General features: G+C 38.4%; 1 protein-coding gene across 1 annotated transcript in view; it reads left to right on the top strand.

Annotated features, from left to right (window-relative positions):
- Positions 1-27,507, top strand: part of LOC132242583 (ankyrin repeat domain-containing protein 26-like) — a 109,151-nt gene that overhangs the window by 40,197 nt on the left and 41,447 nt on the right. Inside the window, exons 10-19 of the mRNA XM_059711365.1 lie at positions 242-368; positions 661-722; positions 6,518-6,611; positions 8,253-8,351; positions 8,982-9,010; positions 9,104-9,176; positions 15,535-15,608; positions 16,795-16,955; positions 21,190-21,241; positions 21,510-21,651. Coding sequence (XP_059567348.1) covers positions 242-368; positions 661-722; positions 6,518-6,611; positions 8,253-8,351; positions 8,982-9,010; positions 9,104-9,176; positions 15,535-15,608; positions 16,795-16,955; positions 21,190-21,241; positions 21,510-21,651 — 913 coding nt within the window. The remainder of the gene's footprint in view (positions 1-241; positions 369-660; positions 723-6,517; positions 6,612-8,252; positions 8,352-8,981; positions 9,011-9,103; positions 9,177-15,534; positions 15,609-16,794; positions 16,956-21,189; positions 21,242-21,509; positions 21,652-27,507) is intronic.

Below are 27,507 nucleotides of genomic sequence, written 5' to 3'. Positions count from 1 at the left end.
CTGCGCCCTTACTGTAGTTTATTCACTTCAGTTGTAGAACTAGCAAATGATACTTTTCTTTTTATTGTTTTCATGTATCTCTACCCCTATTAGACTATAGGACAAAATCTTTTATTTATAGCTTCTAGGTTAGTGCCTATGATTGATAGATACAGTAAATGTTTGTTGTCTTACTGAGTGACTTGAGCAAGTGAATGAATATGACATTTTCTAAAGTTGGGTTTTTGTTTCCTTTTTATAGGAAGATGCAATAAAGCCAACAATTAAAAAAAAAGAAAATGGTATTGATATTATTGAAAGTGCTCCAAAGAGCCAAATAAATAATGACAATTTGACCTATGTTGATGGAGAACACAAAAATAATAGTGGTAAGTTAGTGACTATGAATTTTTTCCTATCCTTAAATGTTGCTATAAACAAATCTAATTTGAATAGATCCAAATGTTATCCATTTTTAGAAGTATTTTTTTGCTATCTTTATTCAGAAGTATCCCAACTGCTACCATCTTTTTCTTCCTGCAAATGCTTCGTCTTGCTGAAAGTCTTTTCTGCTATTATTTTTATTTTATTGAAATATTCATAAATGGAGATAGACATATATGTATTTAAAATTCATAGTAAAAATGTTCACATTAATGTATCTGTGACTACATTTTATAGATAAAATGTCAGCATTAGGATTAGGAGAAGACGAAGATACAGAATCACCTTGGGATTCTGAGGTACTGTCTACCATTATTATTCTTATTATTTTAAATATCAGCATTGATGATGTTAAAACATAAAAGGGATGCTTTAACTTTACTTTTCTCACCTCTACATTTGCCCGTAAAAATTATTTTCTTATGTTTTCTAACTATCTATATATATATAAAAGCCTAACCGACTGAATGACCGGTTGACCAGTTGCTCAATTCAGGAGCTGCCCCCTGGTGGTCAGTGCGCTCCCACAGCGGGTGCACCGCTCACTGACTGATGGGTACCAGACGCAGGGCTCAAGGCTGGCGAGCGCCCCTGTGGCAGCACAAGCCTCTTCCAATCGGTACTGACTGGGCGTCAGCCTGCGGCAGGCACAGCAGGGCCAAGATGAGCAAGAACAGCAGACAGGAGCGGCAGGCAGCATTGGACTGCTGGTTTCGGCCCAATCCCTGCAGGCCATGCTGAGGGACCCTACCGGTGCACAAATCTGTGCATTGGGCCTCTAGTAATTAATAAAAGAACTATGTGCTAAATTCAGAGAGGAGTAAAAGTAGGTTTATAGCTGTTCATATGGAAAATAATACAATAATTAATAAATAATAATACAAGAATAAACTCTGCTTCATATACTTACAACTGCAAACCTATGTTTGCCCCACCCCGTATAATAATATTGCATAGTACAATTCTGCTAATTTGCAAGATTTACCTAATGAAATCAGGATAGTATACTATAAAATGCTAAGGCTTTGAAGTCATAAGTATCGGTTTGGGTTCTGAAGTTAAGTTTATCAAAAAACTAAAGAATTATTCCAGGTCAACTCTATGGCCAAATGTATGTTTCTGTGATTTATATGGATGTGTAAAACTCCTAATGATGAGATTCAGAGAGGACAGTTTAGATTGTAGTTGTGGTGTTTTTGTGTGTGTGTGTGTGTGTTTTTTTAATAACTTGGCACTTGAAAAGAAAATGCCTGGGACTTCGAAGTATTATTCTATTTGGATTGTCAAGTAGATCTGCAAGGAATATTTCCAGAGAAAGTAAAGCATAGTGAATAGTAATATATGTAGGATTATAATAATAACAATTTGGTTTAGTGGTGTTTTGGTAAGTAATAGTTGTTTTGTATGGTTAAAACAGCATGCATTAAGTACCTTTATGACAGCCATACGTGTAGTAATATAAATATAAAAACATGATAAGCTGATCTAAGGTGACAGCTGTGATCTTTTGGGTACAGGCATCTGCTGCCTAATAGTACAAACACTGTATTTGATGTCTAAGATCATGGAACAGTCTCTGCCTAGCTATGGGATCTTGGGAAAACTTGTTTTAACCTGTTGGAACGTTGGTGACCTCATTCATAATAATGGCACTGCAGTCAAACCTCATTTCTCGAATTTCTCCCATCTGGAACAATTTGGTTCTCGACCAGTCTCAGAAAAAATGTTTCCATCGTCGACCAAAACTTCAGTTTTTGACCGGATAACCCTTTCCTGCTGATACCTCAGCATGACAGAAAGCATCTCTCACACAACAAAGGAAAGAATGCTTTTGTTGCTGGCAAAATCGAGGATTAGCACAATTTAAAAACATAGACAGACCATCAAGAGTGCCAGTGTTGCTAGCAGTGTGAAAGTACTCACAAAACAACAATCACAGGCACTTGAATAGGTAGAAACACTGCTGTTCATTGGATAAATGAAAAAGCAGTTAGCTGAAAAGCAGTTAGCCAGTGATAGCATTTCAGAGCCAGAGATATATGAAAAATTTGTTTAAGGCTAGTAGGAGGGGCTTGATAAATTTAAGAAAAGAATTGTTTATTTATGGATTAAACAGTACATTAGACATGTACTATATATAAGAAAGGTTAAAGGAAGGGATCATTTGGAATGGATTAGTTCAGTATACATTATTTCTAATGGGGAAAAATGATTCCGTTTTTGAACAAATCACTTGTCGAACAGCCTTCCGGAACAAATTAGGTTCAAGAACCAAGGTTCCACTGTAGTATCTACCTTTTGTGTATGTGAGATGAACAATTGTGGTAACAATATGAAAACATTTTATAAACTGTAAAGGGTACTATGGAAATGTAATGTAAGATCACAGTGGTATTCAGTGACTTACTAAATACTAAGGACACTTTTTATAAACCTGAAGGACAATAAAATGGCAGTAGTATCAAGAAAATAATGGGAAAGTTTGGGTATGAGGATTTCTAATTTGGGGGATGAATTTTTTTAGACTATTAATGGAGATATCCTATAGGTATGTACTGCTTTGGTACTTGAGGCCTTCTTAATAAGATCTTACATGTTTTGTCCTTAGTAAATTTCTGTTATTGAATTGCAGCTATGTGCTGGGCAATTAGACACTGAATGTATAGGTTGAGGGGTTAGGCTATCATGAGTGGGAAGAGTAGAAAAATAAGTAAACAACAGTTTATTATAAGTCACTACAAGTGCTTCATATAAAGAAAATGGAGAATGTTAGGTTGCAGCATTTCTCAATCTGTGGGTTGCGACCCCTTTGGGGGTCGAACGACTGACCCTTTCACAGAGGTCACCTAAATACATCCTGCATATCAGATATTTACATTACGATTCATAACAGTAGCAAAATTACAGTTATGAAGTAGCAACAAAAATAATTTTATGGTTGGGGGTCACCACAACATGAGGAACTGTATTAAAGGGTCACGGCATTAGGAAGGTTGAGAACCACTGGGTTAGAGAATATGGGGGGAGTTTATAGTTAGAACTAGAGAACTGGTGCATGAAATTCCTGCACTCGGTGGTGGTGGTGGTCAGGGGTCCCTCAGCCCGGCTTGTGCCCTCTTGCAGTCTGGGAGCCTACCGGGGCGAGCGGTCCTAAGCTGACAGTCAGACATCCTTAGCACTGCCGCGGAAGTTGGAGAGGCTCCCACCACTGCCGCCGCTGTGCTCACCAGCTGTGAGCCTGGCTTCTGGCTCAGCAGTGCTCACCCTGTGGGAGCACACTGACCACCAGGGGACAGCTTCTGCGTTGAGTGGGATAAGGCCGAAAGCGGCTCTCCAACATCCCCCGAGAGGTCCCAGATTGCGAGAGGGCACGGGGACCCAACTGGTGCACTGTTGGAGCTGGGGAGGGACGCGGGTGGTTGGGCAGCTGGGGAGAGACTGCAGGAGGGTTCCAGGGTGTGTCTGGCCCGTCTCGCTGAGTCCCGATCAGCTGGACGCCAGCAGCAAACTAACCTACTGGTCAGAGGGTCTGCATGTCATAGGGAACAGTTTAGCTGCCTTAGCATATCATTAGCATATTATGCTTTGATTGGTTGAACAGATGACAGGACACTTAGCATATTAGGCTTTTATTATATAGGACTAAGGGCCGGTGCACAAAAATTTGTGCACTCGGGAGGGAGGGGGGTCCCTCAGCCCGGCCTGTGCCCTCTCGCACGCAGTCTGGGACCCCTCGGGAGATAACGACCTGCTGGCTTAGGCCTGCTCCCGGGTGGCAGAGGGCAGGCCCAATCCCTAGGTGCAGCCCCTGGTCAGGCTCAGAGCAGGGCCGATTGGGGAGTTGGGGCACCGCCCTCTGTCATGCACAGAGCAGGGCGATCGGGAGGTTGTGATGCCACCCGCAGTCACGCTCAGGGTCGGGCCAATTCGGGGGTTGGGGCACCGTACCCTGTCACACTCAAGGCAGGGTCGATGGGGAGGTTGCGGCTCCACCCCCTGTCATGCACAGAGCAGGGCCAATCAGGGGGCTGGGGCCACGCCCTCTATCACCCACAGAGCAGGGCCGATCAGGGGGTTGGGGCGCCGCACACTGTCACGAACAGAGCAGGGCAGATAAGGAGGTTGTGGCCCCGCCCCCTGTCACACACAGAGCCGCAGGGCGATCAGGAGGTTTGGGCGCTGCCCCCTGTCACACTGATCCCGGTGCTGGGAGGCCTTGCGGCTCCGCTGATCCTGGTGCTGGGAGGCATATTACCCTTTTACTATATAGGATAGAGGCCTGGTGCACGGGTGGGGGCCGGCTGGTTTGCCCTGAAGGATGTCCTGGATCAGGGTAGTCCTGGGGTGCCTGGCCAGCCTGGGTGAGGGGATGATGGCTGTTTGCAGCTGGTCACACACCCTTCAGGGTGGGGGTCCCCACTGGGGTGCGTGGCCAGTCTGGGTGAGGGGCTGAGGGCTGTTTTCAGGCTGGTGGGTTACTGAAGCTCAGCTCCCAACTGCTCCTTTTTTTCTGTTTTTTTTTTATTATTATTATTATTATTTTTTATTCTGGGCCAGCTTTAGCTCTGGCTCCAGCTCTGAGGCCTCTGCTGCTCAAAGCAGGTATCTGGTTTGTTTGGGTTCTATAATCGAAACACTGTTTCAACTCCAGCTCTGAGATCCCGGCTGGCTGAAAGCAGGTTTCTGGGGTTTTGTTTAGCTTCTATATTTGTAACAATGTTTCAAACAGCAAGCTCAGAGGCCGGCAGCGGCAGGCGGGGAACGTTGGTTTCCTCTGTCACTGAAGCAAGCAAGCCTCATGTTCGCTTCAAGCTGCCTGGCTGTCGGCCGCCATCTTGGCTGGCAGTTAATTTGCATATCGCCCTGATTAGCCAATGGGAAGGGTAGCAGACGTACTGCTAATTACCATGTTTCTCTTTTATTAGATAGGATGGGAGTGGGAATTGAATTTAGGTGGTCAGAAAAGATCTTCCTAAGTATGACTAAATTAGCCAAGTAAAGGAGCCAATCATGTGAAGAACTAGGAGAAGGACATACTGGACATAGAGGACAGTAGATCACATCTGATTATCATTTTGCTCTAACATCTTGGAATGAGCAGGAAGCAGGTTAACCGTTGTCATATCATTTTATTAACATTGTGTGTGGAAAAGAAACAAAATGTGCATAATAATAAGTGCCTGGCACATTTTAGGTGGTTAATGAATAAATGTTCTTATTCTTCTCTTATAAAGCTTGCTATAATTTTTTGAAGAGTTGCATAATAGTATGTACAGTTTTTTTGCAATTATTTAAACAAGTTTTCCTTACTACTTTGACATTTTATTCAACCATTTTTTCCTGTCAAAAATTTTATCAAATAATAGCTTTATCTAAGCCTTAGTGTACCTAAATGAAGCAAGTTCTACAGTGTTCTGTTTATATTCAACATAATGTAATCCAAGGTTTCCTATCATGTCAAGTATCTTTTTTTCTTTTCTTTTTTTTTTTAATTTCAGAGAGGTCGGCAGAGGGAGAGAGAATCATTGATCAGCTGCCTCCTGCATGCCCCCTACCGGGGATCAAACCCAAAACCCGGGCATGTGCCCTGACCAAGAATCGAACCATGACTTCCTGGTTCATAGGTCAATGCTCAACCACTGAACCACACAGACCGGGCTCAAGTATCTTTTTTTAACACTAAAAAGAATTCTGTCATTAATATGTCATTTTAAATTCATAGCAAGTGTACTTATTAAATAATTTGTTTAAAAGGGTATTTTTTCAAAATGTCCTCTTATTTTGGTGGGTAATGCAAAGTAGAATTAGGTGTTTTGAAGTTACCTCTTTGTTAAAATGTGCATAGATATCAGTATTTTGTCTATGAAAGCATTTTTTCTAGCTTTCCATGCTCAATATACAGTCAGTAGCCAAATGAAGATAAATGAAAATTTGATGCAGAGAGCATATATGAGGTTTTCTATTTAAATGTTTTGGTCAACACATGCTTATTTTATTTTTAAGTCTAATTGCTTTTAAAGTAAGTAATTGAGATTTTTCTTAGAAAGGGCTTAAGAAATCTTATGTAACTCATTATTGATATAAATTTTTACAGAGTTTCTCTACAAGTCTTCCACAGAAGTTTGTTGATCACTTATCTGAAGCTGCAGATCAAAGAGGAAAATATATACTAAATGAACAAGTAGAAGGTAAGAACTGTATTTTATAAAAAGGCCCTTTGACAGAATGTTGATTTAAAACATGAATACTTATATATTCTAATAGCCAAAGAAAATCACCTGTTAGATGCATAGTGAGAAGTGAAAAGGCGAAAAGTTGTATATCTTATGAGATTGAGAGTGCCACTGCAGGAGCTAACTTATCTGTTCCATTTCAAGATATGCTAAGACCTGAGGAAAGTCAGGAAGTAAGGAAGAGGAGAAGAATTAAATAGGGAGTGAAGAATGAGAAAGGCAGAAATTACAAGGAGTAAATGAAGGGAAAAGAAGCAGGTATATATATATAGTGGGAGGTGATAAAATAATTCTTTAAAAAAAAAAGAGCAGAGTGTTTGAAATGTGGGAAGACTATAAAGACAGCTTCCAATGCCAAAACTTGTCAGAGAAGTACAGCAAAAGTTTCCCACTCTTACTCTTTTCCCCACTTTTGGGAAGGCATTAAGGATTGAGTTATCAGATCATGTAGAGCTGTATTTTATCTACCATGGATGAGCGTAAGGATATATGGTCAGCTATAAATAACTATACTTTTGAAGTCATAAAATTTTGCTACTTTATAGGTTAGTATTATGTGTTCCAAAATAAGAGCATTGGAAAGGAGAGAGCAGAATCAGTTATGGGGAGATCAAAGAAGCTATAACCTGATAAAAAGTCCAGTAGAAAGTTTATGGCTTTGAATGCAGATTCAGTTTTAAAGAACTGATGACAGCAGGCCTGCTATTCTGCATTTCTCACAAGCTCTCAGGTGACACCAACATGGCTTGTCCTCAGACCATGTGTGTCCAAGTCGAAGGCATGAGACTTCTCTTCAGAGAAATCTGGAAGAAGAGCCTTTAGATATATAGTTTAAGACATGAAAGGATTCATGAAAAGCATTATTTTGTGTTTATTTCTGAGCATGTCTATAGCCAAAGGGAAGCAAAGAGATGAAGAAGTAGAAATTATAGATGTAAGATACTACTGCTAAACAGGGAAGAAGAAATGGTGGGAATAATTCACAAAAGAATGGAAATAGGGGAAGAATTAAGACCTCAGATCTAGAAATTACTTTTGAAGAGGAAAGGGGATAGTGAAGAGAAGGAGGGAGGAAAGAAAGGCATTAGCTAAGGTCATTTTGGAGTTGAGGAAAATTGAGAGACCTTACTTTAGATAGCTTTAGGATATTGGCAGTGAAACAAAAGATTAGATAATTGCTGCTCCAGAGTATACTGGTAGCAGGAGGGAGTGCTAGAATTGGGGTAAACTAGCTCCTCATTTATCTTCCTCATGCGTATGGGACATCAACGATATATGTTACATCAGTATTTTTTATTCCAGTGAGAGTAATTTGAATATAGAAGCATTGGCTGTTTTGTAATGATAACTCAGGTTTTGAAAGGATAGCTGTTTTATAAAACTCATTTAAAGACTAGTATAATATACCAAACTGATTTTGGAAAGAGAAGAAAGTAGAGTATATTCCCTAAGTGCTACAGTTGTTATTTTCAATATATATTACACAGATTTAGAAATAAAGATTTTTAATATCTAATATTTCTGTGGCAATTAAATTCTTTTAATTTTTAGTAACCATATTTCAAAATTGAAAGCTTATTTTACATTATTTCTTAGATGTGCTTTATATACCTTCTTGTATGAGTGGATCAAGAAACTTTAAGATGGCTAAAGTAGAGGATACAAGAAATATAGGCATACCAGTAGCCTGCATTGGTATGAAAAATATGAATATTTTTATTAACTAGTCTTCTCTTAATGTATACCCAAACTGATCAATTCATAACACTTTCTCTGTTGATAAATGGATTATGCATTCAACTGAACTATCTTCACAGTTGTGTACTTCCTAAATTACAGGACAGATTGAAGAACATGATAAATACCTGTAGCATAACGGTATAAGTGATTCTGATGTATTGCATTAAAGATACGCTGTTCCATTCTGTTTCACATTTATCCTGTCAGGGTCATGGTTTGTTCCTCTGATTAAAGATCACTTTTTTCCCATCAACTGTTATGTTCACATTGGTATATCCACACTTCTACTTTAGTTACAGTCTTTTGAAATATAATCTTACTTTTGAAATCTCAACTGCATGTTTTGTTAAACCTATATTCCTGTTTTTTCTTCAGTATTTATGGTAGATTCATATTTCTGCCTAGTTGTTGTCCTAATCCGCCTGCCCACTGGGGGGAAAAAAAGAAAAACAAAAAACCCCACTAACACCCAAAGTAATCATTTCCAAAGCTAAGCATGAGGATTCAGCTGCGTACTAACTCTGCATGAATGTATAATTGGCTTCCATATTTTCATGTAATTGAGTATATGTCTCTTGCTCTTAGATTCTCCTGGAAAATATTCTCACTTGAAGGTAATAACTTTTATATTTTTACATTTAAGTATTAACTACAGATCATATGAAAAGTACATTATTTAGTAATCATCTTATTTCAAACCCATTCAGCCTACCCTTGTAGTGACAGATCCTGTTCCCAACAAAGCAGAAGGAATGAAGGGTGTACAAGCATTCAAATCAGGTGAATTCTGTAATTCATATTTAACTCTGGGAAGGAATCAGGAAAATACTTGACATGCTCATAGTCTTTTTATTCCTAATTCCTTTTTTTAAAAAAATATATGTTTTTATTGATTTCAGAGAGGAAGGGAAAGGGAGAGAGAGATAGACACATCAATGATGAGAGAGAATCATTGATCAGCTGCCTCCTGCATACCCCCCTCCTGGGGATTGAGCCCACGAGTCCAGATGTGCCCTGACTTGGAACCAGATCATGACCTCCTGGTTCATAGGTTGACACTGAATCACTGAGCCACACCGGATGGGCCCTAATTCTTTTTTTGCTTTGGAAGTTTAATTGTGGGTTTTGACATAAGTAATGTAGATGTCATTGTTGGTATCCATGTTTGAAAAAGAGAAATTTACAGAAATTTAAAAGATTTTTTTAAATGTAAGCTTTAAGGAAGATGTTTTTACATTTGTTTTGGTAACCTAAAGTTCTAAGTTTGGAATCCTTACACTTATTAGGGATTCCCAGAGGTTAATTTTTAGACTGTGAGATTTTCCCATTGTTATAAAATACTTACTTGAATTCTGACCTTTATCTAGAGTAAAGCTTCATTTGCTAACATGTCAATAGTGTTTTAACTTTATTTCATCTTAGAGCTGTTACACTGATGATCTTAAACCAACCAGATGTTCTGATAGCAGACTCAGCGTGTATGGGTGTGTGTGTGTGTGTGTGTGTGTGTGTGTGTGTGTGTGTGTGTGTGTGTTTATGGTGTCTTTGAGTATTAAAAATGGGGGACGTAATTAATCATAGTGAATATTTGGTAGATACATCTTTTTAAACAGTAATTCTGGAACTTTTTGTACACGGGATTCTTTTATACTATTAAAAATTATTGAGAATTCCAAAGAATTATTTTTAAGTGGGAAGTACCTATTGACGTTTACAATACTAGAAATTCAAACTGAAAAATTTTAAATACAGTCATAAATTTATTAACCATTAGAGCTATGATGTTGTCACATATCATGTCTGTGGAAATCTCCACTGTATACTTACAAAAGAATGAGAGTGAAAATGGCAAATATTTAGTGTTACTGTGAAAACAGTCTTGAACCTTTGGACCCCCTGAGCCAGGGTATCTTAGGACTCAAGGGATTCTCAGGTGATACTTGAATATCACTGTTTTAAATCATGTATGAGGTTCATGGATGTCAAATGATAAAGGGACCCTTGTGATGAAACAATTTTAAAGCTTTATTTATACATTTGTTGCCTCTTGCCTTCACTTGTTTTAAAAAGTTTAAATCTGACATAAAAGGAAAATATTTTTGTTATATTCATTTCCTATGTCATGCACTGTTTACTCATTGTATGTAGTGTGGACCCAGACTGATTCTATTTTTGCATGAAAACAATGAGGTCACTCAAGGCTCTCTCTTCTCATATGAATTTATATTTATCTAAGGCTTAAGAATGAATTCTGAAAATACTCATGCACATAGAAAAGACCATTGTGTTGTAATTATGTAATTTCTTTTTGTTTGTTTTTTAATCCTCACCTGAGGATATTTTTCCATTTATTTTTAGAGAAAGAAGAGAGAGGGAAAGACAGAGAGAAACATCGATGTGAGAGAAACATCAATTGGTTGCCTCCTACAGGAGTCCTGACCAGGGCCCAGGCCAGGGAAGAGTCTGCAACCATGGTATGTGCCCTTGACTGGAATAGAATCCAGGGCCTTTGGTTCGCAGGCTGATGCTCTATCCAGTGAGCCAAACTGTCTAGGGCTGAAATTTCTTTTTTGAAGTAGTACCATTCATTAAAATGTTTTTTAAACCCATGTTTTGTCATCCATATTTAAACTTAAAATAAGTTGTTAGACATAATTTTTTTAAAAATATATTTTATTGATTTTTTACAGAGAGGAAGGGAGAGAGATAGAGAGTCAGAAACATCGATGAGAGAGAAACATCGATCAGCCACCTCCTGCACATCCCCCACTGGGGATGTGCCCGCAACCCAGGTACATGCCCTTGACCGGAATCGAACCTGGGACCCTTCAGTCCGCAGGCCGACGCTCTATCCACTGAGCCAAACCGGCTTTGGCAGACATAAATTTTTATAATAACAAAAAATGTATACCTTGAAGAATCTTAACTATTGACAAACAGAGCTTTTATGGAAAACAGAATATACAATAGAAATTGCTGAGTGAATAAAAGTAAGTAGTATGAGAAAATAAAAAAAGTACAAAAATGAGAGACAACATTTAGTTAAACTTCTCTATGTGAACAGCAAGAATAGAACACATAAAGTAAAACGTCCAATGAAGGAATAGTGTGTTTTTGGGAAGAAGTGTACATGGAACTACTTCTCTGAAAAAAGAGTTTTTACAAGTCTGGCAAATTTGTATAATTATTTACATTCTAATGGAAACCTTATTTTCAGGTTCTTCAGAATGTGGGTCTACTAGTAGTTTGACTCTCAATCATGAGACTTGTCATAGATCTGAGGATTTTAAAGTTGATGATAAATGTCCATTAGTATTATAATCAATGATCAAAAGTCAGTCAGCATCCACAGACTTTAGGCAGATGACCTTAATAGATAAAGAAAAGGTTAATATCAGAGCTCTGCTTCTGTTAGGGAATTATAGTCTCCATGACCTGTATGAATCACAGCTACCAGCAAAGAAAGAGGGCAAAGATGGTAATAAAAAAACAGATTCATAGCTGGTTTGGCTCAGTGGGTAGAGTGTCGGCCTGCAGAATGAAAGGTCCCAGGTTCTATTCTGGTCAAGGGTACATATTGCGGTTGCAGTCTCCTCCCTGGCCCAGGCCCTAGTCAGGACTCCTGCAGGAGACAACCAGTGTGTTTCTCTCACATCCATGTTTTTCTATGTCTTTCCCTCTCTTCTACTCTCTCTAAAAATCAGTGGGAAAATAACCTCGGCTGAGGATTAAAAAAGAAAGAAAAGAAAAAAGAAACAGAGTTCATCTCTAGACCACCTCTGTGACCTCATCATAGTTTTGACTTTTCAAAAATCATTTTGTGGCAAAATCTACTTTATGTTTTCTCCTTTTATGGGACCTACAACCAAACAGAATATCTTTTAACAAGACATTTGCATTCTTCCTGTACTGTAATCAAAGTAACATATATTTAAATAATAAAGAGAATTAGGAGGAAGAGTAAGCTCCTTTCCATTAGTGTTTAGCATACACTTGGGGGTGGGTAGCAGAATTAAATTTAGAACTTTGAGACTAGATGGGAAAACTAAGAGATCTAAAGATTGCCTACTCAAACAAAACATGGTTTCTTAGCTATATTTTTATAGCTCTCAATTTATAAGTATTAGTTATAACTATATTAAATGTAACTGAAAAAGCACCATCCAAAACCGAATATTAAAATTTTTCTTATATTTTCTATGGCTTGATACATAGAATAGGCTTTCCAGCAGTAATGGGAATCATTGAGAATTTACTACATAGTACCTGCTTCTTAGCTGTGTCCATATCGACCGTCACTTTGTTTTATTTTTTTAACAACTACATCATTCACGAAGAATTTTGGTTTTAAGGAGCACTTTATCATTTAAAATTAATGCATGGAAAGCCAATTTTAATTCTACTAGATTATTCATTCTATTGACTAACCACATCTTTGGTCCACTTTATGTACTATTAACTTAGTACCCTTTAAAAGTCATATGATCAGGTGTATAGTATTAGAATAAACATGTATTTTTTACCCCTACAATTTCATCTTCTATCTTTACCTCTAGAGCTAACATTATATTTACAAAAGATTTTGAATTATCTCCTAGAGTAGTAACTTCAAGCTAAAATTCAGTTATTTACCTGTCTATACAAGGGTTTCATTTCTTCATGAACTTGGTAGATACAAGAAAATACCTACATAAGCTCCCTCATCACAGAAATATGTGAAACCGAAAAACTGCAAAATAAACTCAAGTAACTGAACACAGTTAATGTAGTTTTAGTTGTTTTTTCTTCATAGTTGATACCTTTTTTAAAGTAATGAGCAGAATCAAGTTGACCCAAGATTTGTATATTTATTCATTGAATAAAGATTTATTATATACTGTCCCCTGAAGTTTTTATATCTTAACTATTTTTGGAAATATTTCCTCATTTCAGGCCTGTATCCTCTATTTTGCAGTATTGCCTTCTAATTCATCATCCTCCATTATTTATATGTCCCTCAAATTCTCACTTTGACAGCATTTAGAGTGATGCAAATATGACAATAGGCCACTGTTTAAAACATATTAATGTTGCCCTGGCCAGGAGCTCATTTGGTTGGAGTGTAGTCTGTGCACCAAAAAGTTGCAGGCTATACTCCTGGTCAGGGCATATACCTAGGTTGCAGGTTTGATCCCTGGTAAGAACATGTAAGGGAGGCAACGGATTGATACTTGTCACATTCGTGTATGCCCCACCCCTCTCTCTATATATATAAAAAGCCAGCGACCGTAACAACTGGTTGCTATGACGTGATGCCCTCTGTGGCCAGTGAACCAGCCTGATCAGGTACATATGTCTCCTCTTTTCCCCACTGACCCAAGAGCTTTCTATATGGTTAGCTGAAGCTGATCCCTGGCCAGCATTGCAGCTTTACTTATTCCTCTGCTCAAACCTGCTCTTTTCCCATTCTTCCCAGTTACTGTTCTCAGAAGTATCCTTTAATAAGTACTGCCCACTCCCGGACTCTCCCACCCTGATCAAGGGCAGGGCCCACTGGCCAAATGCCCCAACCCCTTCTCCCCAGCTAGCCCCACCCCCAATCAGCCTGCCCTACCACGATAGGCCCGCAGTCTCCCCCCCCCCCCCCCGCCAGTCCCACCCTTGATTGGCCCCCGCACCCTGATCAGGGGCAGAGCCGGCCGGCCAACCACCCATGGCCCCTCCTCCAGGCTGCTGGCTCCCAGTCGGCACCCCCTACCCCATTTGGGGGTGAGGCCGGCTGGCCCATGGCCCATAGCCTCTCCCCATGGCTGGCCAGCCCTGATCTGGGTGGGCCGGCCAGCCAATCTCCTGCCATCACCTCCTCCCGACAGGCCCAGCCCTGATCCTCCCCAATTGGGGTCAGGCTGGCCAGACCCAACCCGTGCACAAATTTGTGCACTGGGCCTCTAGCGTGTATATATATATACACACACACACATATATATATATATCCCTCTTTCTCTAAAATCAATGAACATATCTTTGAGTGAGGATTTTTTAAAAATATTTTTTAATTGATTTCAGAGAGGAAGAGAGAGGGACAGAGGGATAGAAACGTCCATGATGAGAGAACATCATTGAACGATGAAAGAGCAGATTTTTAAAGAGAGTGGAAGAGAGAGAAATATCAGTGTGAGAGAAACATTGATTGGTTGCCTCCTGCATGAGCCCTGATCAGTACCCAAGCCGGGGAGGAGCCTGCAACCAAGGTACATGCCCTTGACTGGAATCGAACCTGGGATCTTTTGGTCTGCAGGCTGACGCTCAATCCACTGAGCCAAACTCTCTAGGGCTGAGTGAGGATTTTAAAAATATAGATATTTAATGACCAGGTCTTTTAAAATTACATATAAGGCTCTTATAATCTGACTTCTGCCTAACTCTCCATCTTTAGCTCATTTACTAAATTACTGGTGATGCCCTCCTTGCCAATCTCTGTATTTTAGATAAAATTGATTCTATTGTATGCTTCTCTCCCTGTCTTGATATAGCTTTGCATACTGTCTGTCTCCCTTTCCTGCTCTCTTCCCCTTTGATTCTGGCTAACCTCACTGTTTAAGTCTCAGCTCAGGCATGTCTCTAGAAAAGCCATTCCTGACGCCTCTTATCTATGTTCTTTAAGCCCCAGTGCCAAGTCCTAAAAGGTGAAAAGAAATTTGTCAAAATAGTAGAGGAAAACATTTCAGATATAACAACGGTGTACACTGATAAAGGCATAAAAAGTGACAGATTTTGAAAATTGTGAATAACATGGCAGTTGAAATGTAGGGATATGATAAAAAAAGTACCATTATGAGGTAGAGAATATAGTGTGACTGTATATATTTGTACTGTATTTCTTAACTTTGTTTTATTTCTGATTGTTTTATTCATTGATTTTGTATGAATGAATATTTGAGATGTTTCTGTGCTTTGAAATTTGTGATATCTAATGTTTCCTAAGTGCTTTGTTGAAGTTTACAATGATTAGAAGTATTTCTCAAATACGTATTCAGCTAAAGATTAAGCTTAATTTATCCCTCAATTGATAAAATGTATTTTCCATTTTTTATAATTATTATAGATTTTATTTAACTGGTTTGAGTAGTTCATTTTAACTAATATGTAGATTTGTTAGCAGAACTAGACTTAGAAATGACATCACAGGAAGAACAAGAAAGGCTTAATGGAAGTGAAAATAACCATCCACAGGTATGTAAAAATTCAAACTTCTAGTATAATATTGTTTTCTATGTTTTAAAAATGCAACGTAGTCCAGTTGAAATTACCTTTCAAGCTAGGCTTTCAGAGCTAATCTTTTCCCCATTGCCTTTTACAGTTCTTTTTGCTCTTAGATCCTGGGGTTATCAAAAAAGTGATGGTATTTATAAAAATATATGAACCAAAGTTTACCACATTACAGGAGCAGAGCAATTGTTAGATAATGTAGAACTCTGGAAAATGAGCAATGCTCCCCAAATTTCACATTGAATAAATAAAATGTTATAGCTAGAAGGTATGGGATAGAAGTAATTATCTACTTTAGCCCCATATTTGCTGATAATGTGAATAAAACCAAGAAAGGTTAAATAATCTGCCCAAAGCTCCTAAAGATGCATTACCTAACATTTATGGCACCAAAAGAGATGATACAATTTTTTTTCATTTTTTTTTTATGTTATGTGTGTGTCTATGAGTATTTTTATGATTATCTAACCACTATGCTGCATACCTGAAACTAATACAAAATAATAATGAATGTAAACTATAACCGAAGAATAAAATTTTAAAAAAAGAATAAAAAATAACTGAAGAGGCAAACTTTAAATTATTAGGAGCCAAAAATCATTAAAATCAATCAAGCAAATTCCTAAATTTTAATTGAAATGATATACTATGGTAATGTATGTATTGATATAATTCGCTTCGTTCAGAAAGATGAAAGCTTCCTATTTGTTCCTGAAGCACAATGTCACATCTTCTAAATCTGGCTGTGCAATGCAAAACCCAGGTGGGAAAGACACAAGAGGACACTTTTTGTGTCTTTGTCTTTTTATTTCTCTGCCTCTCCTAGACAAATGCAAGGGGAATGGGGCGGGGGGGGGGGGGGGGTAGCTTTTATGTAGTAAAAAGTAGATGTGAATAAGAGCACAAAGTTAAGAAAGCCCTTTCTGAAATCTTGGAAAATTTTGCTTTTTTACTGAAACAGAAATAAAGCAGAATTTATAAAAATTTCAAAGACCTGTAATGATAAAATTAAAATAAGCACAAAAATATGTTTACTGATAAGTTATGGCAGTTAAACTAAGAGACAAATGATAAAATTAATGAAAACACAAAAGTCTTTTTAATGAATAAAGTGGTAACAATTATCCTTAATATCCAACTTTCATTAAAGGTTGAAGAAGAAAAAAAGATGCACAGAGGTTGTGAAATGGAAGTTACAGAAAACTTCCATAATGCTGATGCTGATGACAGCGATGAATTGATTCAACAAAGAAAGAGAGGACAAACTGATAACCAGCAATTTCCTACTATGGAGAATGAAGATGCTGATTGGTAAGCCTAAAGCAATATTTAATAGTAGGAGGGACAGTAGGTAATTATTTCCCTATAAAACAAATCCTAATTTGAGCTAATATTCATGATCAACAAATTATCTATTTCTACTAGGCATATTCAACCTTGCCTGGTAATCAGAAAAATTCAAATTAACGAACAATGAGCTACCATTTTTTGAAGTCATAATAATAAATATCTTATTTAAAAAATAACAACCATGTTTGGCAAATGGGAGAAAAAAGGCATTCTCACACACTGTTGGTAGATGAAATTGGTACATCTTTCTTGAAGGGAAATTTAGCAGCATGTGTCAAAATTTCAAATGTGTCATCCCTTTATCCCAACAGCTTCACTTCTAGAACTAGATTCTACAGGAAAACATGACTTGTATAAACATACACACACATTCTAAGGACATTTATTATATACAAGTGGCCTGGTGCACGGATTTGTGCACATTGAAAGGAAATTAATTAGAAGGTGGCTGGCAGGGCGGGCAGGACTTTGCGAGATGGGCCAGACATGCCCTGGAGCCAACCTCCTGCAGTCCCTCCCCAGCCAGTCGCACCTGGGGCGGTGACATGGCTCAAAGGGTGTCTGCAGAGTAAGCGAGGTCGCTCTGGCAGGCGGAGTCCCTTGGCCTGGCCTACAGGGATAGGGGAGAAACCGGCTTTCCAACATCCCCCGAGGGGTCCCAGAGTGGGAGAGGGCACTCTGCAAAGCTGCTGTCGCTTGGCAGCTCCTGCGTCGAGTGTCTGCCCCCTGGTGGTCAGTGCACATCATAGTGAGTGGTTGAGCAGCCTTAGCATATCATTAGCATATTACTCTTTGGTTGTTTGGTTGTTCTGCCGTTCGGTCTTTTTGCATATTACCCTTTTATTATATAGGATACTTTTTCTTTCAAGTTAGGACACACCTTGATGCTATGTGCCTAATTTTTATGTTCACATTCTGATCTCTAAGTAGCATTGCTTTCTACCATTTGTTTTCCTGGTGACCTCCTCTTCTGTAAAGTCTTTCTTATGTTCCCGTAAAACTTTTCATATGTGAACTCCACAATACCACATAGTATTATACTTGTATTTCTGAGGTCTTTTTAGCAAGGGATGTGTATGCCTATGGTTGGTACTTCGTAACAGTTGTATGAATTAATAAGTGATTATTAAGATAGGTAAGATTTGGAATTTTATAGTAGTTTAAAATTTTTTATCAGTAGGGTTATTAGAAAACATTGACTTCTTTAATGGATTTTTTAAAAGTAGTAGTCAATGGCTTGCAAATGAAGGAAGTAAAGAAAAATGAAAAATGGACATTAGAAGAACCTGTGATTACACCAACATTTGAGAAGGCTGATTCACTAACTGGTAGTCTACCTCAAGTGAATGATAACAGATGTTTAAATAAAATAGATTAGGATGGTAGAAGGTGACATCTATACATTTTTTGTTTCTAGGTGAAAGAATATTATCGATAATTACTTTTTCTGGAAATAAAACAGCATAAAGTAGCTCAGCTCGTGTGGCCCAGTGGTTGACCATTGACCTAGAACCAGGAAGTCATGGTTCGATTATTCTCATATGTTGAATATGCAGACAATTACCTAAAATTTATACGATCATACACATTTTTAAAAATTATGTAATGATAAACGTAAACATTGAGACCATACTGAATAGAATTTAATCATCCCTTAAAGATTCTAGCTATTATAGTGCCTTTGACAGTATCATCATGAATAGCTATGATTTTGTAACATACTCTAAAGTATTAGGTTAAATTAACTTAATAGTCTTTTAGATTATGAGGCTAGGGCAGTGATGGCGAACCTTTTGAGCTTGGTGTGTCAGCATTTTGAAAAACCCTAACTTAACTCTGGTGCCGTGTCACATATAGAAATTTTTTTATATTTGCAACCATAGTAAAACAAAGACTTATATTTTTAATATTTATTTTATATATTTAAATGCCATTTAACAAAGAAAAATCAACCAAAAAAATGAGTTCGCATGTCACCTCTGACACGCGTGTCATAGGTTCGCCATCACTGGGCTAGGGTGAAGATTTTATGTATGTACAATGGAAAAATAAACTAGTAACAATCTATCACTTTTAGATTATAAAGTTCTGAAATATAAAAACCATGCCTTCTCTAACAACAGTGTCATTAACACATACTACATTCTCAATAAGTATATGTATGTTTAATGCATATATAAATTTTTGAATGGATGAATGAATGACTGTTGGTGAATTTGTTTATCAAAAAAAATCTTAACTGGCTGGTATGGCTCAGTGGTTGAGCATTCACCCATGAACCAAGAGGTTACTGGTTTGATTCCAAGTCAGGGCACATGCCTGGGTTGTGGATTCGATCCTCATTAAGGGGCATGCAAGAGGCAGCCAATCAATATTTCTCTCTCATTGATGTTTCTATCTCTCTATCCCTCTCCCTTCCTCTTTCTCTCAAAATCAATTTTAAAAAAATCTTTAGTTTATTGAAAAACTATTTTCAATATGGCCTAGATATAAATTCCTTTTTATTTAAAAAATATGTATATTTAGAAATTATTTATAATTATAGGTAGAAATTGAATAATAATATAAACTCATTTGCCATCATAGTACCATATTTTTCTGTGTATAAGGTGCTATTTTTTTCTCAAATCATTACACTGAAAATTGAGGGGCATCTTATACACGGGAGTCAGCCAAGGAGGGCACCATGCAGGTGCGTAGCTGCCCATGCCTTATCAAACAGGCTTCCTCCTGTTTGCAATCACAGGCCTTATTGTTACTGATGTCAGCTGATGCCCTAATTAAGGTGGTGGTGGAGAGTGTGCAGATGCAATAGAGACCAGAGGGTTTTGAGTTCATAAAAATGTAAAAAAATAAAAAGATAAATACCGATAAGCGATTGTCTTACTCTGCAAGATTCAAGCTGAATGTAATCAGCTATACCAGAGAGCATGGACATAGAGCTGCAGAAAGACAGTTTGGACCTCCTTCCACTGTATGTATGATTAGACATTGGAGAAAACAGGAAGAACAACTCCTTAAGATGCCAAAACAGAAGGCCTTAAGAGGAAAACCAGCAAATGTTTAAAATATTGGTTTTTTTAATTGTGGGTTGGAAAAGGGCTGCGTCTTATACATGAGGGTGTCTTATACATGGAAAAATGAGGTTCTTAAAAATAAGTATTACTTTCAAAGCATATTGTGAAGCGCATGTTCTGAAACCAGATTTTCTGTGTTTGAATTCTGGTTCTGCTATTGACTAGCTCTGTAGACTCTGGCTAGTTAGCCTTTCTGTGCCTCAGTTTCTTTCTCTGTAAAATACCTAACATATTGCCTACCTCCCAGAGTTTTTGTGAAGATTAAAATGTTCCTAAAAGGTACATCTACACAATGGAATACTATGCTGCTATAAGAAAGAAGGAACTTTTACCATTTGCAACAGCATGCATGGAACTGGAGAGCATTATGCTAAGCGAAATAAGCCAATCAGAGACAGATAAATATCACATGATCTCACTCATATGTGGGATATAATGATCAACATAATTTGATAAACAAAGTATATCCAGAGAAAAATGGCAGGGGAAGGGGAAGGGGGTTAGAGAGCAACCAAAGGACTTGTATGCATGCATATTAGCATAACCAATGGACACAGACACTGGGGCAGTGGGGGCTTGCCCGGGTGGGAATGGCTGGGGGGTGGGGGGTCAATTGGGGAAAAATGAGACATATGTAAAACTTTAGACAATTAAATAAATAAATAAATAAATAAATACGTACATACATACATAAAATGTTCCTAAGACATGTAAAATGCTCATAATAATGCATAGTAAGTCCTCAAGAAGCTAATATAACTACTATAAAAGGGTTTCCTTCACATAAGAACTTAAGTCATACTTTCCAAATAGGTCTCAGGGCCAATAAAAACTTGTTTTTATTGAACATGACAATAAAAACCATGGTATATTGTTAATAAACATTATGTTTTTCCTTTTGCTTTGACTATCATCTTGATCTAATTTTAATAGGTTGTGTTAATATTATCTACTTTGTCCCTTAATGTTAGTTATTCTTTTTGTTTATTGTTTAATCCCCCTTATAGAAAGTTAATTACAAATTCAGAGATTTTATATAAGAAATAATAGGTTAACTATTCTTTGTATTTTAAGTATTTAATATTCGCCTGAAAAGAAATGTTTATATTTTTTTTTAGGTCAGCAAAGCAAACATCTAGTGAAGAGAAAACATCTAGTGAAGAGAACAAGGTATTTTAAAAGTTAAATTATCAAAACTATTATCTGTAGTAAAAATGCATTATAAAAATATAATGAAAAGTAGAAAATCTTTTTTGTAGAGACATTTATTTTAAAAATTTAGAAACACTAGTTATTGATAAAAGTACCTATTTGATAACAATCAGTTCTTTTAAGAATACCTATGTGTTTGCTTTTATAAAAAGGTGGATATTTATCCCTACAGTATACACTTAGTATATTTTATCAACATTTTGAAAACAGTATTATTTATTTGTAGGTTAAAGAGAAAATTGGTTCCGTGGATGACCTTGATGACTTAACTCAGTCATCTGAAATAATTTCAGAACATTGCGAGGTGCCTTACTCCAATTATAAAAATTCCATGTTGCTAATTGAACAACTTGGCATGAATTGTAAAGGTAACACCATTGTATAAATGTAAAGCCTTTTTCTTTATAATGTAGAAATATATGCACACCTTGTCTAGTTCTGCACCACAGAGGATATATTGTTGAGGTATTTATCTGGGAAATATGTTTTATGTTATAACTAGAGGCCCGGTGCACAGATTCATGCACTTGTGGGGTCCCTCGGCCTGGCTTGTGGGGATCAGGCTGAAACCAGCCCAGTGCACAGATTTGTGCATTGGGCCTCTAGTATGCATATAAGATCTTTGGTTAATCTCTTCCCCGCTTCCCTCTGAGATTCATTAGTCTATTCCATGTTTCCATGCCTGTGTGTTGAGCATCTGCTCCCTGGTGGTAAGTATGCATCATTGCTACTGGTCAAATGGTCATACTATCAAACAGTAGCTTAGGCTTTTATATATCCTATATAATAAAGAGCTAATATGCTAATTAGACCAAACAGCAGAATGACTGTCCCGACGACCTTCAGGACGAAGCCAGGGCTGCAAGGGCTGGCTGAGGCAGCCGGGGCTGCTAGGGCCAAGCACCTTGCATGAATTTTGTGCATCGGGCCTCTAGTATATAGATAAAATGAGTGATTGTATGCCTTCCCACCTCCTGGAACCTTGGTCTATATTGCCACCATTATTATTATACACTTAAACATTCAGATCTCATCATGTTTAAGACCAAGCTATTATTTCTCATTGCTTTAAGATTAAAGGCCATAATCCTCTAGCTTCATTTTGTATCATCTATGTCAGCAGTTCTCAACCTGTGGGTCACGACCACTTTGGGGGTTGAACTACCCTTTCACAGGGGTCACCTAAGACCATCGGAAAACACATATATAATTACATCTTGTTTTTGTGATTAATCACTATGCTTTAGTTATGTTCAATTTGTAACAATGAAATTGGGGGTCACCACAACACGAGGAACTGTATTAAAGGGTTGCGGCATTAGGAAGCTTGAGAACCAATGTTATAGCCAATGTCTTATGTGTTTTTTTCCTGTAGTAGAGCTTTTTTTTTCAAAAGCTTGGTTAGGTAAACTACACATATATGAAGTGTATAACTTTATAGTTCTGATATATGTGAACACATATGAATTCATCAGCACAATCCAGATAGTTAACATATCCATCACCCCTAAAAGTCTCATCATGACCCTTTATATCTCTTATTAAGAGACTGCCAAATTGTTTTCTGAAGTAGTTATACCACTTTCCATTCCCACCAGCAGAGCATGATATCTTCACAGACATTTAGTATTGTCAGTTTTTAAAAACCTTAGCCATTCTGATGGGTGTGTAGTGTATATATCATTATGGTTTTAGTATTCATTTCCCTAATAACAATAATGTTGAACATCTTTTCATGTGTGTATTTGCCATCTGTAAATCTTCTCTGAACTGTCCATCTGGATCTTTTGCCATTTTGAAAATTAGGGTGTCTTCTTATTTGTAGAATTTTGAGGATTCTTTATATATTCTAGATACAATTCCTTTATCAGTTATATTTTTTCTAAGGGTTTTTCCCAATCTGTGGCTTGTCTTTTCGTTGTTTTCACAGTGTCTTTTGAAGAGCAACTCTTTCTCTTTTTGATGAAACTCAATTTATCCTTTGTTATTTTATAGACTTTGCTTTTGTTATTCATGTCTAAGAATACTTTGCCTAGCACAAGGTCACATTTTCTTTAAAGAGTTCCCTTAGAAGGTTTACAGGTTTTGTGTTTAGACCTATGATTCACTTTCTGTTCTCTTTTACATATGATGCAGAGTATGGATCCAAATTAATTTTTTTTTTGCTCATGGATATTCAAGTTGTTCCAGCACCATTTGTTACAAAGGCTATATTTTATTTACTTCACGCTACTGTGCCTTTGTCAAAATCAGTTGAGCATATGTTTGTAGGTTTATTTCTGGACTCCATTCTGTCCCATTGATCTATTTGGCCATCTTTATACCAATAACAATGTATTTTAATTACTTTAGGTTTATAAAAATTCTTGAAATCAGATAATATGTTATTTTTAATGGTCATTTTGCTATTCTAGATTCTTGATGCATTTCCACATGAAATTTAAATCAGTTTTTCAATTTCTAAAGATAGTCTGCTAGCATTCTCAAAATTAGGTTTGGATCATGTTGAATCCACAGATTAATTTTTGAAAAATTGACTTTTTAATAATATTGAATTGTCTACCCTTGATCAAAACATACAGGTCTTCTTTTATTTTCTCAGTAATATTTTATTGTATAGGTCTTTCCATCTTTTATTATATTACTCATAAGTATTTTTTATTTATCAATGCAGTTGTAATTAATGTATCTTAAATTTTAATCTCTGATTGTTCATTACTAATATATAGACATACAGTTGATTTTTGTACATTGATTCTCTATCCTTCCACTTTGCTAAATTCATTTATTCTAGTAGCTTTTCAGTAGATTTTCTACATAAACAAAGGTTGTCAAACTTTCTTTCTTAAACTACTATTTTACTAAAGATAGGAAATATTTAAGACTTGTAATATTCTCTGTTACACCTAATCAACTCTGACATTGTAGCATGAGAGTAGCCATAGATAATACATAAATTAATGGACATGACTATAGTTCCATAAAAATTAATTTACTAAAATAAGCAACCTGACCCACAGGTGGGAGTTTGCTGGGTCTTATTATGTGATCATGTTGTCTGCTAACAAAGACAGATTTACTTCTTCCTTTCCCATATGGATGCCTTATGTTTCTTTATCTTGCATAATTATACTAGGACCTCTGATTTAGTGCTGAATAGGAGTAAAAGCTGTCATTCCTGTGTTGTTCCTAGGCAAGAATTCAGCTTTTCACTATTACCTATGATGTCAACTGTAGAGTTCGCATAGATCTTTTCTTATCATATTGAAGAAGTTTCCTTGTATTCCTAGTCTGCTGAAAGCTTTTATCAGGAATACTTTTTGAATTTTGTCTAGTGCTCCCCCCCCCTACTAATATGATCATAAGTTTATTAATATGGTGAGTAATAGTTGATTTCCTTTTACTTTAAAAAATGCCTTTATTGAGATATAATATGTGACATACAAATTATCAATTTAAAGAACACAATAAAGTAGTTTTTAGTGTTTTCACAGAATTGTACAACCATCACCACAATGTAAGGACATTTTCATCACCCTGAAAAGAAACCCTGTACCCATTTGTAACTATTTTTTTAAAGACGAATTTAGGACTATGCAGCTCAAAAGAAAAACATTTTTTTCTCTCTCACTTGGTAAGAGGCTGGATTAAGTAGCTGTAATTTGAAAGAGTCTTAAACGAAATAAAAACTTAATTTGCTATTGTATTATAATGGATAATTAGCTAAATTTGACTTTGCTTGTGATAAATTGGTCACACTGAGATTCACAAACATCCATCTAGTTGTACTCTTAGTACAATAATCAACAAAATTAGTAGACTTTTATAATGGAACTAGTATCCTGGTGCACAGATTCATCCACATTGAAAGGAAATTAATTAGAAGAAATATTTCAATATCACTATTCACCCTTTCTCTATAATAGAAGTGACGTATCAACCAAATTTACCATCCACAATGACGGATCAAAACACAAGCATGTGATTGGTGCCAGCAAGAGCTTTATATGTATTGTGCATGTGTGAGTCCACTTAGCCTTTTATACCTATAGACTAGGGGCCCGGTGCACGAAATTCGTGTACTGGGTGTGTGTGTGTGGGGGAGTGTCCCTCAGCCCAGCCTGCCCCCTCTCACATACTGGGAGCCCTCAGGCATTGACCCCCATCACTCTCCAATCGCAGGATCGGCCCCTTGCCCAGGCCTGACGCCTCTGGCCTAGGCGTCCGGCCCGGGCAGCGGGGACCTGCAGTGGCAGCGGGGGGCGCCGCGATCGCGCGGGCTCCGCCCCTGCCCCTGCAGGACGCCTCTGGCTGAGGCCTCCGGCCCGGGCAGCGGGGACCCACAGCTGCAGCGGCCCCGCGATCGTGGGCTCCGCTTTAGGCCCAGGCAAGGGACCCCTAGCTCCCGGGACTGCCAGCTTCGACCGTGCCCAGCTCCCATCGCTGGCTCCACCCCTACTTCCTGCTATCACTGGCCAGGGTGGAAAAGGCACCTGATTCTCCGATCATGGCTGGGGGGCAGGGCAAAGGTGGCCCCAGGGCCGCCTTTGCCCTGCCCCCCAGCTCTTAGCTCCCCCCTGGGTTTCCGATCACTGTCAGTGGCAGGGGGCTTCTTCCTACTTTCCCTTTCGCCTCCCTGCATTGTGCCTACATATGCAAATTAACCGCCATCTTGTTGGCAGTTAACTGCCAATCTTAGTTGGCAGTTAATTTGCATATAGCCCTGATTAGCCAATGAAAAGGGTATCGTCGTACGCCAATTACCATTTTTCTCTTTTATTAGTGTAGACTAGTGGCCCAGTGCACGAAATTCATGCAGGGGGTGGGGTGTCCCTCAGCCCGGCCTGCACCCTCTCCAATCTGGAACCCCTCGGAGAATATCTGACTGCCAGTTTAGGCCTGAGCCCTGTGGCCCCCAACTGCCCCCACCTGCCAGCCTGCTCACCCCCAGCTGCCCCCCCTCACTGGCCTGCTCGCTCCCAACTGTCCCCCCTGCCAGCCTGATCACCCCCAACTGCCCCCCTGCCAGCCTGATAGCCCCCAACTGTCCCCCCTGTCAGCCTGACCACCCCCACCTGCCCCCCTGCCAGCCTGCTCACCCCCAAGTGTCCCCCTCTGCCAGCCCACTCACCCCCAACTGCCCCCCCTGTTGGCCTGCTCGCCCCTAACTGCCTCTGCCTCAGCCCTTCCAACCATGGCTTTGTCCGGAAGGACATCCGGTCTCCCGGAAGGTCTCTGGTCTAATTAGCATATTACCCTTTTATTAGTATAGATAAACTTAATTAGACCTGCTTTCTGATGTAGCTAAACTTTTTCCAGCCCAGTGAAGCACCCCAACTTCTCTTTCAAGTAATTGTCAGCAACACACCAGTAAATATCACCATGAAGCAGATTATTATTGTAGATCACACAGGGAGAACAAAGGGTAAAATATTTAAGTGCAGCAGTGTTTAACTATATTCTGTGCAGTGAGAAAACCTGAAGTCATTTTCAAGTTCTACCATTTCTTACTTCTTTTCAGTCAGGTAAAGTTCCTATGCTTTCTAAATCTCCATTGTCTTGCTAATGAAAAGAAAATAGGATTCTACTGGTTCTCCTATCTACCTACTCCAGGACTTCTGTGAAGATCAAATGAGATGAGGCATGGGAAAATGCTTCACAAACTTTTGATTAAACTGTAAAATGTTTAAAGCAAGTCAGGTTCCTGGGCTGAAGAAACTCCAAGGAGGCTAGTCACTAGGGAAAGGAAGCTGGGCATTGCTACATGATATCATTATCTGGCTCCCACAGTGACCATTTCTGGGCTGGGCTGGGCTGTGGGCCACATTTTCCGCCATGGGGTCTTGGCAGCATTGGCTGCGATTTGGTGGGGTGTTACTCCAGGGTGGTGGCGGGGCCTGTGTCCCACTTGGAGGAAGCTGAATGTTGGTTTGTCAGCGCCAGGTCCATGGTGCTGTTTATTTTTAAATGGCCAGTGCGCCTCATGGCAGCTCCTAAGTTGAGCGTCTGCTTCCCGGTGGTCAATGCACATCATAGCTACTGGTTGGAGCATCTGCACCCTGGTGGTCATTGCACATCATAGCTACCAGTCGGAAGGAAGGACAGACACTTAGCCTTTTATATATTAGATGTCTGAGATGTGCATAATATATGAGTTAGCTAAAGATTCACGTCCCACTCCCACTGAAAATTTTCCTTCCTGTGATTATAGGATTTGTTTTTAT

This window comes from Myotis daubentonii, chromosome 1 (genome assembly GCF_963259705.1).
Source record: "Myotis daubentonii chromosome 1, mMyoDau2.1, whole genome shotgun sequence".
NCBI classification, from domain to species: domain Eukaryota; kingdom Metazoa; phylum Chordata; class Mammalia; order Chiroptera; family Vespertilionidae; genus Myotis; species Myotis daubentonii.
This window is presented reverse-complemented; position numbering and strand designations above follow the sequence as displayed.